Below are 19,396 nucleotides of genomic sequence, written 5' to 3' on the forward strand. Positions count from 1 at the left end.
TTGCATTAAGATATCGAACGCGCGCGCAGCCCCACGGAGGCTCTGATTTGTTCTTGCTCTGTGTCACAGTGAAGTCTGTGTTTTCATTTGGATTAAAAGGATGAACGGTGAGTTGAGAATAGTATTCATAAAATGAATATAAAAATTAAAAGGGTAAGGATTTTTAAAAAGAAAATAAACGAAGTTATGTTGACAATGATAATAAATTTTATTATTTATTTAATTTGCATAAAAAATAATATACACAAGGAGCTACAAACGTGTGATTGTGTTTTATCTAGTAAGGATACAAACAAACGAACAAATCAAATCAAATCAATCAAAATAAAAAATAATTTATTGAACAAATTTGTGGGTTACAAATGCCACATTTGGACTACAAATTAGAACAGCCTGGGGTCCACCTTCCTTAATGACACAATAGTAACAGAACTATAGCATAATATTAACTTAAATAATGATTTAGGTAATTTACATAAGGATAGGTTTAAGTTCTGAAATGCAAAGGATTTTTGCATTGTATTTTAGCTACTTTAACGTTATTAATTAAATTATTTATTAACTATGGCGTACAATAAAGCAAAATACTATTTAGATTACAAAAAATATTATTTTCAAATTACTGGTAAAATTAAAAAAAAAATTCATCTAATGCCGTAATGACTGCGTTCTTTTTTTCAACCGTTTTTTTTCCAATTTTAATTTTGTTGACATTAAACTTTCTATTATAATTGAATTTAACCAATTATAATTTAAAAGTGTGTTGCATGTAATTATTTTTTATTATTACAAGGAATTTAAATTACCTTATCGAGAAAACTTTTGTTTTTCCTGCAGTTTTATTTATTACGGGCTGACCTAGTTATTATTAAAATATTGGTTATAAATAAAAAATGCTACATTAAATTTTTTGCATTAAATTAATCAAGTAAAATAATCTCATTTTAATTTTATGTTGACATCCAAGTAACTACTTACACGATAATTTTTCTTATTTTTTTAATATTGAATTATGTTAAGTTAATTCTCAATTTCATTTGATGTATCATTTATGGTTTTAGTAACTAAGTATTACTAGCTTTCCGCCCGCGGCTTCGCCCGCGTTCAAAGAAAAACCCGCATAGTTCCCGTTCCCGTGGGATTTCCGGGATAAAACCTATCCTATGTATTAATCCAAGTTACCCTCTATATGTGCGCTTAATTTCATTGTAATGCACATATAGATTACATTAGTAGGATCTAATTAAGTGCATATATATTATCTACTTAAATGCTTATATCGACAAAAACATGTAATATTATGTCCCTGTTCATTTTACAATATAAAATACAAGGAACACTACACAATAAATATTTTACATAGTTTAGAGAATTATAAGCATTCATATAATAGTGGTCCCTATTATTATGATCCAGGGCCGAAAATATTTAAAAATAAAAGTTTTTTGAGAAATATCTTCATTATTATACGGAACCTATCTTAATAAATATAAATCTCGTGTCACAATGTTTGTCCTCAATGGACTCCTAAACCACTTAACCGATTATAATAAAATTCGCACACCATGTGCAGTTCGATCCAACTTGAGAGATAGGATAGTTTAAATATCAAATCGTTTAGAGAAAGCGGGCGAAGCCGCGGCCGGTAAGCTAGTAATACCTATATACATTTATGTTTAAACAGATCACACACATTAAGTCAGTGAAAAGTTTAATAAAAGTTTTTTATTGACTAAAATTCAGCTTGTACATTGTGTCGGTTAATACAATTGAAGAAACCGCAAAAAATACAATAATTAACTAATGTATACGGTTAATGTAAATTATAATAAAGATTAAACATGCTTTTATGAAAAAATATGTTTTATGGCAAAAACTGACACAGATATGTTACGGTTTTATAAAATTTATCTTTTTGTTTACCATGTTTTTTTACGATGTACATAGAAATCGTAAAAAATGGTTGCTAGATATATGCCAATATTATAAAGCTGAAGAGTTTATTTGTTTGTTTGAACACGCTAATCTCACGAACTAATGGTCCGACTTGAAAAATTATTTCGGTGTTAGATAGCCCATTTATCGAGGAAGGCTATAGGCTATATCATCACGCTAAGACCAACAGGACGATCCACGCGGGTGAAACCGCGGAGCGCAACTAGTTTTTGATATAATTAAAAACTATCATAAAAACTAGCAATTATATCAAAATACTCTAGTTTTTTTGTAGTAATCAAAGACGAGTATGCTTCTGAATAAAAAATCGTAGTTTCATTCTTTTTTATTTCAATTTTATTTATGCATATTCATTTAAATTTTAAAGTTATATTATAAAACGTACTTTGTACATTATAATGGAAAGATTTAGTTATATGTAAGTGAATAAAACTTAATAAAAATACAAATTATGAAAAATAATATTAATAAGCGATTCCTTGCTGTCTCGGGCTAGTTTATAATTATTACAAAAATGTATTGCATGTGTAAGTAAGTACCTACTACGTAGTAAGTTATGTGGTTTATGTGTGTTATAACTTTTGGCATCCTATTAGAAAATCGATCAATTATGAAATATTGTGGATATTTATCCACTTATTAAATTTAAATAAATTTTAAAACAAAACATTTGTATTAAGCGACTATATTATAATGAGATAAAACTACACTGTCCGGTTATAATGTAAAAAATAGTGGTACTACGGGCATAATACGTTGTAGGTACCACGGGCGGACCGCTAGTTATTAATAAAACTAATAGACAATGCAGTTTTAAAGAATTAAGCATACATAGAGACAGCGGGAAGAGACTTCGTCGTACTCGAACTACTGGTCCGATTTGAAAAATCGTTTCGGTGTTTATCGAGTAGGCTAAAGGCAATGCGGGTAAAACCGCAGGGCATAGCTAGTATATTATATTTATGATAATTCTAAGATATTTCTAGATCTAGATTCCTGTGCGTTAATTATTTGATGATTAATTGAAAGTATTTATGTTCATATAAATTAATATAAATTGGATTAACCATTCCAGATCATTAATTTTCATTAGTACTTATTATTTCCTTGTATTTTAATGATTTGATATGAATAATTAAGTGCATTAACATTATTAAATATAAATTCCTTAATAATTTATATTTAGAACTTCTCTTTCATATACAATATAATGTTTGTAATACATACATTGTAGGTATAAAATGTTATCAAGCTAGGTTATACCTAATGGATTTCTCCTTCAGAAACATTAAAATATTATGTTTCATATAAAATTACCAGTCATTTAATACTTTTTTATCCTCACATACAAATTTACTTCTTCCCAAAGATATTACCACTATTTTTTAATTATCTAGATAATGTATCTAGATAATAAATACTATTTTTTAATTAAATAGATACCTACATTATAATATAAATATAAATATATTATGGCTATTATCAAAAGTTTACGAAATAAAAATGTACGAAAATGCATGAATTCAATTCTACTTCTTATACAATAAACTTTAAATCTATACTAATATTATAAAGCTGAAGAGTTTGTTTGTTTGAACACGCTCATCTCGGTAACTACAGGTCCGATTTGAAAAATTCTTTCGGTGTTAGATAGCCCATTTATCGAGGAAGGCTTATATATTATCATTTCGCTAAGACCAACAGGAGCAGAGCACTGCGGGTGAAACTGCGGGGCACAGCTAGTCTGTCATAAAATACCATATTCATAGACTATTAATCCTAGTATCCTAGCATAACGGTAAATATATCTTTAACATGTAATACAAGCCCTATCTCCGATTTCGGCTTAAGCCTAATGTTCACAAGATTATTTACACTTTCCTTTACAGTTCATACCAGTAAGACACGGTCAGTGTATTAGGGTTAGTTGAAGGTAATTCAGGGCTTTAGAGAACAGGTCAATGGATATAATATAATGTACTGGATACTATGATATATATAAAAGCTAGATACGTTACCCGCTCTCTATTTTGGCAAGAAAAAACTCAGCTAAGTGCCCGAGTTTCACTTAGTCACGCACCATTCAGCGCCGTGGCTGGACGTTCTTTTTATATTTTAATCGGCAGTTGTTATTACGAAGTACATGAGTGAGACATGTATTATGTCTCGTGCGTGAGAGTGAAAGAGAGAACAACTGTATTGGTGATAATGCGTTAGTAAGTAGGTATGTATTATTTACGCTATTTTTTAGTGCAATGATGTTAGCGTATGTCGCGTCTACTAGTATAATAGGTCATTGACTGGATAGAGCAAATACTATTTCAAGGGACACCCCAAGTTAAGATCTGTCTATACTCTATCTATGTTTTATCTGCTCTTTGTTTTTGTTTTTATCGTAAGTATGTTTGTGTTCTATGAATAAACGTTTCATCTATCTATCTATCTTATTTTAATGGTTTTAATAATTAATTATATATAAGTGTTTGTTTTTTAATAACGAATATCATTTATAATATTATAAACGATGTTAGAATATATCAAATGCAGATGGCCGTTCATAATTGATAAATTCTAATTTCATATTTCATTCTATGTTAAAATATTATTTTCGATGTCTAATTCAAATCTTACCTTGATGATTACTTACATTAAAACTAAACAAAACAATAAAATAACTAAAATATTAAAAAAAATACGACATTAATATGAAATCTATCTAAATCCAACAATAATCAAATGAACGTAGAGCATGACACGATTTATTTAATAAAAATATTTTACTTGCTCCTTCTAGTTCATTACGTGATCTTTGACGGTCAGCTGTCGTTAGGACAACTGACAAGTAGGTAAGTAGACTTTCATGCTTCATAACCATTAACCATTGTACCTTTACTGGAAACGATAGAAAAGGAATATCTGTTAGAAAGGCCTTCGCTTATTGTGCTTATTTGTAAGAATTACCTACATATTTGGTTTAGATACATCTCTATAGATAATAAATAAAATTCTCATGTCAATGATAGTTACCATACTCATCTGAAAGAGCAGCTGGATCGATTCTTATGAAATTTTGTGTGCCTTGAGAATCGGCCAACATGTATTTTTAAGTAGGAGTAGATAATGTTAGGAAAATTAATTTTGTTGATATTATTTGTATTTTTAAGTAATTTTATCCTTAATCACCTTAAAATCTAAAAGTTGGCTATTACAGTGATTGCTAATATTCTTTTGCTTTTTTAATTACTTTGTAGGTATGTGTGTGTGTGAGAGATTGTGAATGTGTAGCTATACGCCTGGATGAATTTTGTTGCAATATTGTAATTAAATATATTATAATTTATAGGTATCGCGTTCACTAACATAATATACAAGGAATTTTTATCACAAATTGTGTGAAAATAAATGTAAGTATTTCCATGTTAAAACTTAAAAATCGCCCAGTTTTATATCATTTAACTGAGACTATATTATAGCAGGCTTTCGTAAAAAAAATATCAGAATCCGTTCACCCAGTCAAATGTTGTGAGGCAACAAAGCCAAAAAAATGGGTAAAGTTCAAATTAAGAACCTCCTTTTTTAAGTCGGTTAACAACGATGTTTATAAACAAGGAAGAAAAATGTTAAAACATGCATATTATACTACGCAGTGAATTATCCTGCTTGCAATAATACCGGTATTTATTATATCATACTCATACGGAAGATGGTTTTACTATGTTTATATAATACGGTTGATCGGATGTGAAGAACCTTTATTTTTCCACTACCTATTATAATTGTCCTAGCTATGACGCATTTAAAATCTAGACTAGTGTTATGTTGCTATTGTTTACATCTCGTTTGATTTTTCTTACAAATAGTAGGTATAAATCTATACTAATATTATAAAGCTGAAGAGTTTGTTTGTTTGTTTGAACGCGCTAATCTCGGGAACTACTGGTCCGATTTGAAAAATTCTTTCGGTGTTAGATAGCCCATTTATCGAGAAAGGCTTAGGCTATTTATATTATTACGCTACGGCCAACAGGAGTGGAGTCACGGGGGTGAAACCGCGCGGAGCAGCTAGTAAATTATATACTAAAACCTTCCTCTTGAATCGTTCTATATATTAAAAAAATCGCATCAAAATCCGTTGGGTAGTTTTAAAGATTTAAGCATACATAGGACATAGGGACAGAGAAAGCAACTTTATACTATGTAGTGATTATTATTATACACAGTTTGACCACAATCAAGTGATTGAAGTTTGATTTTATTCAAGTGTATAAAATAATAGTACCTAATCTTTGCTTAAATCTTCGTCATGTTAGACAGTACTTTTGAGAACCATTTCAAACATGCATTGATAATATTTTTAACTAGCTGCTCCGCGCGGTTTCACCCCCTTGGCTCCCGTCCCGTTGGTCGTAGCGTGATGATATATAGCCTTTCTCGATAAATGAGCTATCTAACACCGAAAGAATTTTTCAAATCGGACCAGTAGTTCCCGAGATTAGAGCGTTCAAACGAACAAACAAACAAACAAACAATCAAACAAACTCTTTAGCTTTATAATATTAGTATAGATCCATAAGTATAAATTTTATATTACTTAATTCCTCAAACACAAGGAAAAATCCTTCAAAAAAAAATCAATTGTGCGTTCCATAACAATACTCATATAAATATTGCATTCTATCAAAAAACACTGTATTCTTTAAAATAAGAAAGAATCCTTGAAATGTAGTTTCGTAAAAATATGACCTAGAACTTTGCCGATGAAATTGTCGTAAGTTTTTTAATAGTTATTCATATTCAGATATATGCGTGATTCATTGCGTAAAGTCTCATCTGCTGGCTATTGCTTGTATATTTACTACTATCTGTGCCTTGCGGTTTTACCCGCATTGCTCCGCTCCTATTTTTCTTAGTGTGATGATATATAGCCTTTCTCGATAAATGGGCTATCTAACACTGAAATAATTATTCAAATCGGATCAGTAATTCCTGAGATTAACGCGTTCAAAGAAACAAACAAACTCTTTAGCTTTATAGTATTAGTATAGATGCCTACATCTAAAACATATTTTAATACGCTTTTATTAGCTTCACCTGTCTGTTGGTATATATCCGACTCTTTATGACTCTATTTTGACGAATTGTAAATGGACAGATTTAATCTACAATTTTCAAGAATCGTGAGTTTATCTTCCTACAATCAGCATTTTTGTCAACCATTTGTTATGAAAACAATTATAAAGACTAATTCAATAGCTGATAATGTCCCTGATGAAATTTATTACAATTTTTGACTTAAAATAGTAGCTCTTCGCCCGGTTTTGTACGCGTAGTCAAAAGTAGTTTCCACCTATTAAGATGATACACTTAAAATTTTGAAAAATTCTATGCTTATATTATTTATTTGAGATTATATCCAGACTAGTTTTCGCCCGCTTTGTCTAAAACATGATAAATTATATACTAAAACCTTCCTCTTGAATCACTCTATCTATTAAAAAACTGCATCAAAATCCGTTGCGTAGTTTAAAAAGATTTAAGCATACATAGGGAAATATGGACAGAGAAAGCGACTTTGTTTTATTGTATGTAGTGATAATACTATAGATTACGTTACGCTAAGCATGATCGGTTAAATTAAAAATGTTCTTAATGACCTTCTTATTTGAAAACGTGTTGAAAACCAAAAGTGAAATGCAAATTTATTAAAACCAGTTTTTTAAGTCAGTATACATTAATATTTTATTAGGAAATTGATACAAAAAATGCAAGTTAATTTATTGAAGTATTAAGTATAGCTGAAAGGATAATTGTTAAATTTTAATAAATCATATTATGTGGTTTTGTTAATTATTGAATTAAATGCGATATTATGATTATTTTTTTTATTTTGATTATTATATGATGATTTTATTTGTTTTTTGGGATTTTATTCTTCTCGAGGACAATTATTTATCAAGTTTAAGATGTCGGAATGCTTACACTCAATACAAATATTACACAGGAACTTAACTTAAATCACACCCTGGACACTCCATACAAAATGATTGTTTTGACAGTCACACTGTAGAGACTGCAAATGTGTGTGTTAACGCTTTATGGTTGGCACATTTGTGACTAGCGTAAAAAAAAATTCGCGTTTTTCTGATGAAATACATCCGTAAACAGCACAATATTTAACCATTTTCTACGAAAAACGATAATCACAAATCCAAAATAATAAAATTACTTTATGTCAATTTGATTAATGTTGTCAATCTTCGTTGCGTTTCGTCTAAGACGTCGTTGGTATCGTCCTTGCGGGGAAATGGGTACCATAACATGTCTGATCGTGCGGGGTGAGGTAAGTGTTTAATTTTGGCGGGAGGCGGAGAGTGTCCGTTCTGTAGCGTTTAGCTACTATTATGTATTCTGTGCTTAAATGAAAATGAAATAACTTAAACTTAAAAACAACAACAAAGTAAAACCGTTATTTTGCGTGACTTCACTTCACTGACTTCACCTTTAGTCATAGGAACGGCATTTCATTCAAGCATTTCATAATTTACTTGAATATAAACAAAAAAAAAAACACACGATAATGAAAAAAAAAAACAAGAAATGTTTCATTTCGCTCAAAATGCCCAAACTCTTTAAATGTTAAATGGTACCAAGGACTATTGATAAGTGGAACAAGGTGTTCACCACTTGGTTTCGTAAAAATTAAATTGCGTAAATATTTACATGAAGTTATTAAAACAAACACAGATAGCAAATAATTAAAGTTTTATCCATAGTGTTTTTGCGTAAGATACATACTGTCTTAGGGCGGCCGTACACGGACCGCTCGAGCAGTTAACGGCTGAGCGACGTACACGGACGGCTCGAGCGGTCGGTCGTTGACGGCTCGAGCCGTCGGTTCTTGACTGCTCGAGCCGTCGCTACCAACCGCTCGAGCCGTCGATTTTTTGACTAGTCGCGTCATTGATTTTCAGGGGGAGAGGAAGCCGTCGACGGCTCTAGCGCAGTCAACGGCTCGAGCAGTCAGTGTATGCCTCACGACCGCTCGCGAGCCGTCAACGGCACGGTGGAATTTCGTCATGCAGTTGACGGCTTGAAGCGGTCGCGACGGCTCGAGCCGTCACGTGTACGGCGGTGAATGAATGCCTATAGTTCACCGCGCGGTCGCGGCTTCAAGCGGTCGGTCTCAACTGCTTGAAGCGGTCCGTGTACGGCCGCCCTTACCACGACTTTAGACTGGGTTTGTCTTTAAGCGCGGGTTATCTTTAATCTGGGTTTTCGTATTTCATACAAGACAAAATATATTAAAGTGACAGATCCCTAGTTTAAAGTTAGACTGGGTTTAAATTGTTTTGTGGTAATAACCAACACTCGACAGCTTCTAAGAGCCTGCGAATCTTTTACGCGTGAGACTGAAAAACAATTTTTTTGGTAATGTTATCTTTTGGTATTTGGTACGTTTTGCTCTGTTTAATTTGAGACTGATATATTATCATTAATTATTTAAAGCTAGTTTTTATAGATTACAAAATTTCAAGACATTTAAATTTTTTTCTGTGTTTTAATATCATTCTCATGATGAGATTAGATATTATTTTCTAGCATGTTTGGAGGTGACAGCTAATATTTACTATACGAATATTATAAAGCTGAAGAGTTTGTTTGTTTGTTTGAATGCGCTAATCTCGGGATAGATTATTTCATTTATCGAGGAAGGCTTATAGGCTAAATATCATCACGCTGAAACAAACAGGAGCTGAGCAATGCGGGTGAAACCGCGGGGAACAGTAATGAGTATAATAAACAGGTTATAGTTAATAACCAATGGTAATATTTTTTCCTATAAGTTTATAGAATGATGTTAAATTTGTATGAAACATTTTACAAGTTGAACAACGTTCCTATAAAGTGTGGAGCCATCATGTATCGTTAAAGTATGTTTCAGTAAATGGATTGAAATCTATTTCATTGATGGATTATCTTTTCGGAAAAGCCCATGCCTTACTAATTGATTAATTAGTTTCCAATGGAAAAGTCCGGTGTTTCTTAAAGCGTGTGGGAATTTGTATTCATCACATCTTCATTTTTACCCATCTTAAACCGTGGGAAATTTCTATTTACCCGTACTTATAAGTCATAATTGATTCTCGGTTAGGGATTATATTATTACATTCCTTATAAACTAGTGCATTAATTACCCTACAACTGATAAATTTAATTTGACCATCACTACATAGTATAAAAAGTCCCTGTCGATGTCTACCCGTCAATATATATGCTTAAATCTTTAAAACTACGCAACGGACTTTGATGTGATTTTTTTTAAAAGTAGAGTGATTCTCGAGGAAGTTTTTAGCATATAATTTAGTTAGTTTTACACAAATCGGGTGAAGTCGCGGGCGGAAAGCTAGTGCTTGTAATAAAATACATATTTACTACGGAAAATTTTAAAATACTTATAATGAATGAAATTTTAAGGTCGTTTAAGATGTTAATCCGTTAAAAACGTTTGATTTCAAATTCTATACGTATGAAGAAACGTATAAATTTTTCATTAACTGCGTAAGAAAAATGTGCTCTACTTCAATGAAGCAATTGCCCATTGTTTTATTATTTTCTCACTGTTCCGAATTACCACATGGCGTGATTGACATATATACAAGGCGATATAAGATAATATATGCATCTATGGCTTCATATTGATTGAATAATTAATATAATTGTTATAATAATTAAATAATTATTATATATTCCATGTACCCGGACTAAGCGGTTCGGATCGACATTCTTTATTCGAACCGCTAGGGACTGGAACATTCTTCCTGAATCTGTGTTCCCCGATGAGTACAATATGGGAGTCTTCAAGAGGAGAGTGAACAGGTACATTCTAGGGAAGCACGCTCCATCTTAGGCCACATCTCAGCTTACCATCAGGCGAGATCGTGGCCAAGCGCTCCCCTATCGTAATAAAAAAAATAAATAATAATTAGGTGTTGAAAAGATAAATATTCATGGTACAAACTTTAATCACCTATTTTATCCCCTTGGGGGTAGAATTCATCAAAATTCTTTGTTAGCGGATGCCTACGTCCTAACATCTACCTGTATGCCTAGCCCGTGCGTCCATGCGTCCAGTGGTTTGGGATGTGCGTAGTGATCACACTATGTCAGTCAGTGATAGTCAGACACCTTTGAGTTATATATATTTAGATGATATTAAAATACGATTTTATACTGATTATCACCCGTATCTGACTAAATTATTGTAAGAATGAAGTTGATAACATACTGAACTTGTATTGTGATTGTACTAAGTACTTCTAATACAAAGAATACTGAGTTTTGAACAATGAAAAATCGATAAGTGATAACGATTTTTGATATCAAACAAAAGAAAATGTGAGTTGATACTACGAGAAATTGAGTTCAAACGAAGGTTCAAAGTCTACTACTTAGAATACACTAGCTGTACTCCGCGGTTTTACCCGCAGTGCTTCGCTCCTGTTGGTCTAAGCGAGATGATAAATGTATAGCCTATAGCCTTTCTCGATAAATGGAATATCTAAAACCAAAATAAAAAATTTCAAATCGGACCAGTAGTTCCCGAGATTAGCGCGTTCAGACAAACAAACAAACTCTTCAGCTTTATAACATTAAGTATAGATGTAAATAAATAAAACATAGATATAAAAAATAGAGTTATTACAAAAAAAGCTCACGTATCTCTATGGTTATTTAGATGAAGTAGGTCACTTGCGAACTCTATAATATGACTCCAATAATAATTGAATTCAGTCTTCCTTGTCTTTAATAATTTGTATTGAAATTTAAAATGCGACAGTACATAAAAGTATTATTAAACTATTCAAATAGTGAGTTACTAACACAAAAGCTCTAAAACCTGTTTACTATAATAGTTACAATACAAATTTTCCATAAAAATGTTTAATTATTCGCAAGGGTAATTTCTCAATCTATAGAAAGGTTTAAAGTAAACACGGTTTACGTAATGTTAACCTTGAGAGTGTTATGATGCACTCTGACGGTGAAAGCAGGCGTGCGTAAATCGGTGTCAGGTTCACTGTTAAGTTTTAATGGCATGTGTAGGTATAAATTAATTATATAGTTGCTGGTGCTCGTATTAATATACTTTTAATAAAGTGTGTTGTCGATCTGATCTGAATAGTTTTTTTTTTAGTAATTTACTTGTTACCTATGCATTTTTTTTAAGATGAGCAATATGCGCTGTTTCTATAGAGAAACATACAGATACATATAGATGTATAAAGGCATAAAGCTTGCCGAATTTTATATAACTCCCCCCTAAGAGTTATTTTCGTAAGAAGAGCTGTACTAAGTTTTAAATATCGATTTTTGTAACGGACGAGCCTCTAGCCTGAGGTAAAGAGGTCTTTAACATCTCTATTTTCCTATATTTATAACGTAGACCTAGACCGATTTAAAATAAGTAGATTAAGTATACGTATTCAAAAATTATATATTACCGTAGCATGTGTTTGCAACCTAATGTGTCATTATCATACTTTACATTACACTTTTTTATACTGTAACATACGAAAAAAACAAAGGTGTTTTGCTGATTAAATATCGTGCAATAGGCCCAATAAACAATGGACCATTAACTCTGAGGCCAGTGGCTCATGCATAATATTTTATCAGAGAATTTGTTTAAATGCGTCGTGTCGCAATATGCAAGGTCAGTATACCGTCGATGACCATTCGGGTGTTTTGATTATTTTTAATACGCTTTTATTAGTATGTATAATGTAACTGACTCCTTTAGACTTGATTTTGAACTATAAACGGAGGGATTTAATTCAAACGTTGTGTTAATCAAGGATCGGTGACAATACAATAATTTTACGAAATTAAGCGTGGTTTAAAGCCATTTTAAACTAAATTAATTTTATTGATTTGTGAGCCTCCACTAACTAAGAAATAATTGTATTGTGAAATTTTTAATTAAATATAATGGAAAGAAATAGATGCAATTAGTTAGTTTTCAACACAAAACAATAATTTCAATGCACATTTGTTTATAGTTTTTATTGTTCAAAGTGCCTTGTAGTTAATAACAACTGGACTTTTTAATTTAAGGCATGCCTATAAAGGCATGCCTTATATATTTATATATTTTGTCTAACCAAGCGTTACATAATTCACAAATCACAACAATTCATAATTACCATCAATTAGTATTTTAAGACACTTTTACCAAAAGGCTATAAAAATAGATGTATATTGACCTCTATTGCAAATCTGCAAGTCATTATTTCTTTACATCATTATCATAATTCGATACACAACATTTAATTTTGAATGACTCTATTTTGACAATTGACCAGTTGTTTTACAGAGAACTAGTGCAATAACCTACATTGTTCACATTTCTTTTGCAACTTAAAGTTAGATCTTGCTTCAACACTGAAATAACTGTAGTATTTAAGTGTAATTTAACTTTGCATACTGATTTAATAAAGTTACGTTGAGAAAATAATAATGGGTCTTAATGTACCTATTAACTTTATCTGTAACTTTACAGAAACAGTTTGGACCGCCTTAGTTCAGTGGGTGACTCGTGAGCGTAGAATTGAGGGGTCCTGGGTTCGATTCCAGGTAGAAGAAAAAAATTTCTCGATCTGGCAGGATACATAAGGCTGATCACCTATTTGTCTCTAATGTAATGATCAGTGAAACAGGGACCTGGGACTTTTACTTACTTTACAGAAGCATTTTGCTCACTGTTGCACCCACGAATGTATAATTAAATATATTTGTTAATACATATTGACTAAGCATATATCGAAAATATTCAAGGGTAATGACATTGACTGTACCATCGAGTTAAGTAACTAGGCCTTGTGATATTACGCTAGTTTCGAGTCCCCAGTAGGTGCGAAATCCGAAAGACCGTGACATGCAGAAATCAAAGTAAATAATGTGGGAACGATTAGAATCTTTGGCATTATGAGTAGTTACACTATATGAATGTGTTTGCTAACCGTAAATATTGGAATATTTTTCCCTGAATTGACAATCGAGCGTAGTTAGCTTTATAAGTTGAGACTTTTTCGAATTTTCTTCGTTTTCTTTTTTCTCTAAGAGACTTTGATAGATAGATTAACAGAAAAATTAGAAAAAATGTACATGAAATAATCTTGTTCGGTGATAATATTGGCCTAGCATTGGAAATAGTAATTTATTTATATTACTAGCTTACCGCCCGCGGCTTCGCCCGCTTTCTCTAAAACCTAATAAATTATATACAAACCTTCCTCTATCTATTAAAAAAAACCGCATCAAAATCCGTTGCGTAGTTTTAAAGATTTAAGCATACAAAGGGAAATAGGGACAGAGAAAGCGACTTTGTTTTATACTATGTAATGATGGGTAGGTACGTAAAAAAATAAGCATGGATAGTAATATGTTAATAGCTCGTTTGGTATTTATTTTAACTCACACTTCTTATTATTTATTCTGATATAATTTTTTATAAAAATAAAAATTTTATTTACTTTTGTTAATTATGTACTATTGTAAGAATTTAGGCTCTTTTACTGAAAGTCAAAAAAACAACCATATAATTTAAAAAAATCTTTTATTTCAAACAATTAAAGAGTTATTAATACCTACAGAAAAATTAAAATACTCTATCAGAACTCGTTACACAAGACTATTAAATAATAATCATTAATCTACAAGTTATGGAATTTTTGAATGATCTCGAAATACATGTGAATATTTACATAAATAATACGTGTTTGTAAACAATGACGGTATAATTGTTTCTTATGGTTTGATAAGTGAATTACTCTTCTCAAAGTTGCTTGAAAGATCATGGTTTATTTTGCATTTTTATTTGAACAAACATTTATAATTGACTTAAAAAAAATCAATATTTTTTTTATTTTTTTGGGTTTGTTACCCCGGAACCTTTATTATTTGAAAGTTGTGCCTTCCGGTTGATTCAATTTAACTTTTGTCCTGTTCGACAATCGAAGCCGTTAAGTTTTTTGTGCAAATAATAATTATTACTTAATAATACAATACTAATCATAATTTAATAAGCTTGCTACATCTTATTGTATTTATGTACTCATTATTAATAGGTATCTATTATAATCTACCATATGATTTTTACATAACAACTTCCCTTGCGACTTACCGTAATGCTTTACAATATTCGGTCGGATTATACACTGTTTGTAAATAATCTTTCCATATTTGTCGGATTATAATAATAAATGCATTTGTTAAAAGCAGCTGCAGTCTTTGTTATTTTTATTCATTTTTTTCTGTTAAAGGCTTTGTTGATAAATTTTGTTTTAGACACATGTGACAGGCAACCTGTGCTGATGAAATCTCAAAGGCAATGCTATGTTGTAATTTTAAAAACCATTCTGAAGACAAGTTATTATTAAATCATATTACGTTTTTTATGGCATGTATGATGCTATACAAAAAACAGGAGATATTTTTAGGGGATCAAATATTTTTTTTTTCGTTTTTAATTTCCTGCAATATTATCAGTATCAGTTTCATCAGTTATTTAGTTCAGATTAACTCGATAATTTTATAATCTAAATAAAATAACAATAACTACTGGAATAATTCTTATTCATCCTTAATTGCCTTGAGATTCACTTATATAGGCAATTAATTACTGTTTACAATACGGTCACTAACCTTTTATAGTTAACGGAATGTAGACTTTGATATAATATTAATCAATAGTATTGATAATGATTTGTAGTGATATCGAAGATCTTCTGGAATATTCTGAAAAACATTGCATATTTAAAGATTTTGTTTAAGTGCGCAATTGTTAACATTTTTCAAATCACAAGGAAACCAGCATGTTCTTAATTATATGTGACAATCCGACTTGGCCAGCGTGGTGGATTACCCTGTACCCTCATAGGAGGCCCGTGTCCCGTGGAAACAAATATGAGTTGATCGAGATCGTGCATTTGTTTTTAATGTGTTAGATATGTATTTTATTTATCTTTTACAAGTTAGATAGGTTAGGATGCAAAACAAACAAATTATAATTTTTTATTTTAGAACTAGGGATGTATTAAAATAAATAAAAGAACTATTATGATTCACACATGCATCTCAATCTAGGATCTTACTCATTATTAATTATACTGAGTGAACAATGGCCCGTTGTATACAGTATTTATGCCATAATGCAAGCCTGTGCTGAGTAGGATCTAAGTGATACTTAACTTTGAAGTGGAATTCCTGATTGTGCCTTCATGATGCAATTGTATATTTTGATTATGCATGAGAAGAACTACTGTGTATAAATGACGTATAGTAGTAACAAGTGATAACTGCGTTAAAAACAACCGACTTCAAACTTGCACTTGCAAAATTTACAAATACCTACAGACAAAAATGCTCATAAAATAAAAACTACTGGGCCTATCCGAATTAAATTTTTATGGGACCAATTCGACACCATCCCGCATCGAACAAAAAAAGAATCACGTAAATCGGTTCAGAAACCTCGGAGTAATCGGTGTACATACATAAAAAAAAAAAAAAAAAAAATATACCGGCCGAATTGATAACCTCCTCCTTTTTTTTGAAGTCGGTTAAAAACGGAGGATAAATTTATGTAAAATGTAAAAAGAATTGCTGTTTTCTTTTTTTTTTTTTAACAATATGTGACCATGGCGATCGCTTCGAAAAATATATTCGTTATGTATATATGTACCTATTTGCGTAAAATCTTTTGATGGCTCAACAAAATTGTGAGTCCTAGATAAAATGTATTAAAGTGCAGTATCTAGAGACCTCGTTGTTTCTGAAATATTTTTATTTAAATGTTTTTTTTTTATTTAAATATTACTGTATCCCTCTTTTTTTCGTGAGAAAAACGCAAACTATATATTGTCCCTATGTAAGCTTAAATCTTAAAAACAGCTAGTTATGTATAAAATAGTGTAAAATGAATCGCTTGCGTCGGTAAATAATTAGCTACTCATTAATCTATGACCCAGTACCTATCGACTTTTAAAGCTAAGCGTCCACTTGTCGGTATCGTACGCAACGGACGCATCGTACAAAACGGATCAATGCGTCCACTGACGCAGCGTATAGATTACCGACGGTGAGTACCAGCATACGGGTTGACGATGCCAGTTCACTCGGATTTTCATAGTGAACGCGCGTGTGGACTCTGTGAGAATGGAGGAAAGCGATGAAGAACAATTTGTAGTTGTAGCTTGTTTGTTAGCAGAAGAGGAAGATTTGGTAAAAAAGCCAACAAAAGAAAAATTCAAATGGCCGACGATGCAGAGCGAGCGCGCGCACTGCGTCCAAATCGGCATTACATAATATGACGTCAACGGCAGGCATCGCAAAAGTTGCCTCTCGGAGCTTAGGTGTCGGTATTGACGATGTGCGATGCGTACGATGCTGACAAGTGGACACTAGCCTTAAGTATTAATGTCTACATATACTTATGCGTACAAAATAGCAATGAAAAAAGTACCTATCTATTTATCTAGCCATATTTAATTATTTTCGTACCATGAGTATATTATTATATTTTATGTATATTATTATTTACTTATTTGAAACCGTACGTACCTGCTGTATTGAGTAAGAACTCTTTACTTTGCGCATTTATATTCTTGTAGGTGTTTTTAATAGCTCCATAAATTTTGTTTCAAATTATCAAGCCTTCGACACATTGTCTGTTTTCATAATACCACTTAGAATAATACCTATTAGAGATGCGCCGAATAGTGGTTTCACCGAATAACCGAATACCGAATACTATTCGGTTAAAACCTTACCGAACCGAATATTCGGCCGAATTATTCGGTTCAATGTTTTGATGTGTTTTGATGCGTAAACGGATTCTAACGGGTCGCAAGTAGCTGCTGGCTCGGTGGCGAGCGAGCCTTACCTCACCGTCTGCCACCCGCGTCACAGATTAGAGAATAGTTACTTCGTAACCCGCGTATATCGCCCGCGCACTCCGTGCCGTCTCAGTTGTTTTGAAACATCGCACGAATACGTTACAAATTAAAACAAAAAAATATTAAAATTTTTATATTGTTTAAAAGTTTTATATTTTTACTTTAAGTTAGTGTTTGCAACATGAGCGGACGTAAAAGATCGCGAGCTTGGGACTTTTTTGATGAAATGCAAGATGACAAAACAAAAGTTAAGTGTAATTTGTGTGATTGTGTTATTTTTCGTGTGTCATATTCTATTGGGACTAAAAGCATTGTCTTCAGACTTCAGGATTTAAAGTATAATAAATATTAAATACTTACTAAGTAAGTGCTAATAATAAACATGATTAAATTATGTTGATGTAAATTTACAAAATAAACGTTGATTTGAAATGTAATGATTGTTTTATTTTATACTAGCTTTCCGCCGGCGGCTCCGCCCGCGGTTTCAAAGAAAAACTCGCATAGTTCCCGTTCCCGTGGAATTTCCGGGATAAAACCTATCCTATATTACTCGTGGATAATGTAGCTTTCGAATGGTAAAAGAATTTTTTAAATCGGTCCAGTAGTTTATGAACCTATTCATTACAATCAAACAAACAAAGTTTTCCTCTTTATAATATTAGTGTAGATACCTTAGGTTCAACACATTCTTCATAGGATTTCTTTGACTTGTGCAGTTTAGTATGACATAAATCATTCATAATATGAAGTTATTTATTTAGTTCTATAGCCAAGAAAGTAGAAACACTCATACCGAATATATTCGGCACCTAAACCGAATAATTCGGCCGAATACGAATAGTGAAAAAGATGCCGAATATGCCGAATACCGAATATGTATTCGGTATTCGGCGCATCCCTAATACCTATACATAAGGAATTTCGTAAAACGTACTGTTTAAAACTAAAATAAACATAATATTTAATTTGTAGGAGTACTTCATGACGAATTATTACAGTATTTATTAAAAATTGTTGTTTATTAGCAAAAGGCAAACATTTCGTTTTAATCATTTTCAAACATAATTAATTTATCACGTGGATTCATTCAAGCTGCATATAATTATATTATATGTAATTTTAAAAATCACGAATCTCAAATACATTTAAATTCGTAGTTCAACCACACATTAAGTTACTAAGTCCAACTCCACTATCTTTTTCAGAGAAAAATAAAACACAGAAAAATCAGTAAACACTTTAATTAAAAACAATAACAACGGTATATATTCATAATCCACTACTGCATAATTAATATATAAAACATTAAAAAGTTGTTCTTGCATCACGACACGACTCCGACACGACTTTCTGTTTTCGGACTTCCGAACGACCTTGCATGCGCGGTGCGGACTAGGCGTGGGTCCATCGAATCTCATTTTGGTATGCGATAATTACCGGATCGACTTTGACACGTATAATATCTGGGTTATTTGGCCGGT

General features: G+C 31.7%; 1 protein-coding gene across 1 annotated transcript in view; it reads left to right on the forward strand.

Moving 5' to 3' along the window:
* Positions 1–19,396, forward strand: part of LOC123692429 (elongation of very long chain fatty acids protein 7-like) — a 56,602-nt gene continuing 37,206 nt past the window's right edge. The window contains exon 1 of the mRNA XM_045637174.1: positions 1–107. Within this exon, the coding sequence (XP_045493130.1) occupies positions 101–107 (7 nt within the window). The 5' untranslated portion in view covers positions 1–100. The remainder of the gene's footprint in view (positions 108–19,396) is intronic.

Source organism: Colias croceus, chromosome 6, assembly GCF_905220415.1.
Source record: "Colias croceus chromosome 6, ilColCroc2.1".
NCBI lineage: Eukaryota > Metazoa > Arthropoda > Insecta > Lepidoptera > Pieridae > Colias > Colias croceus.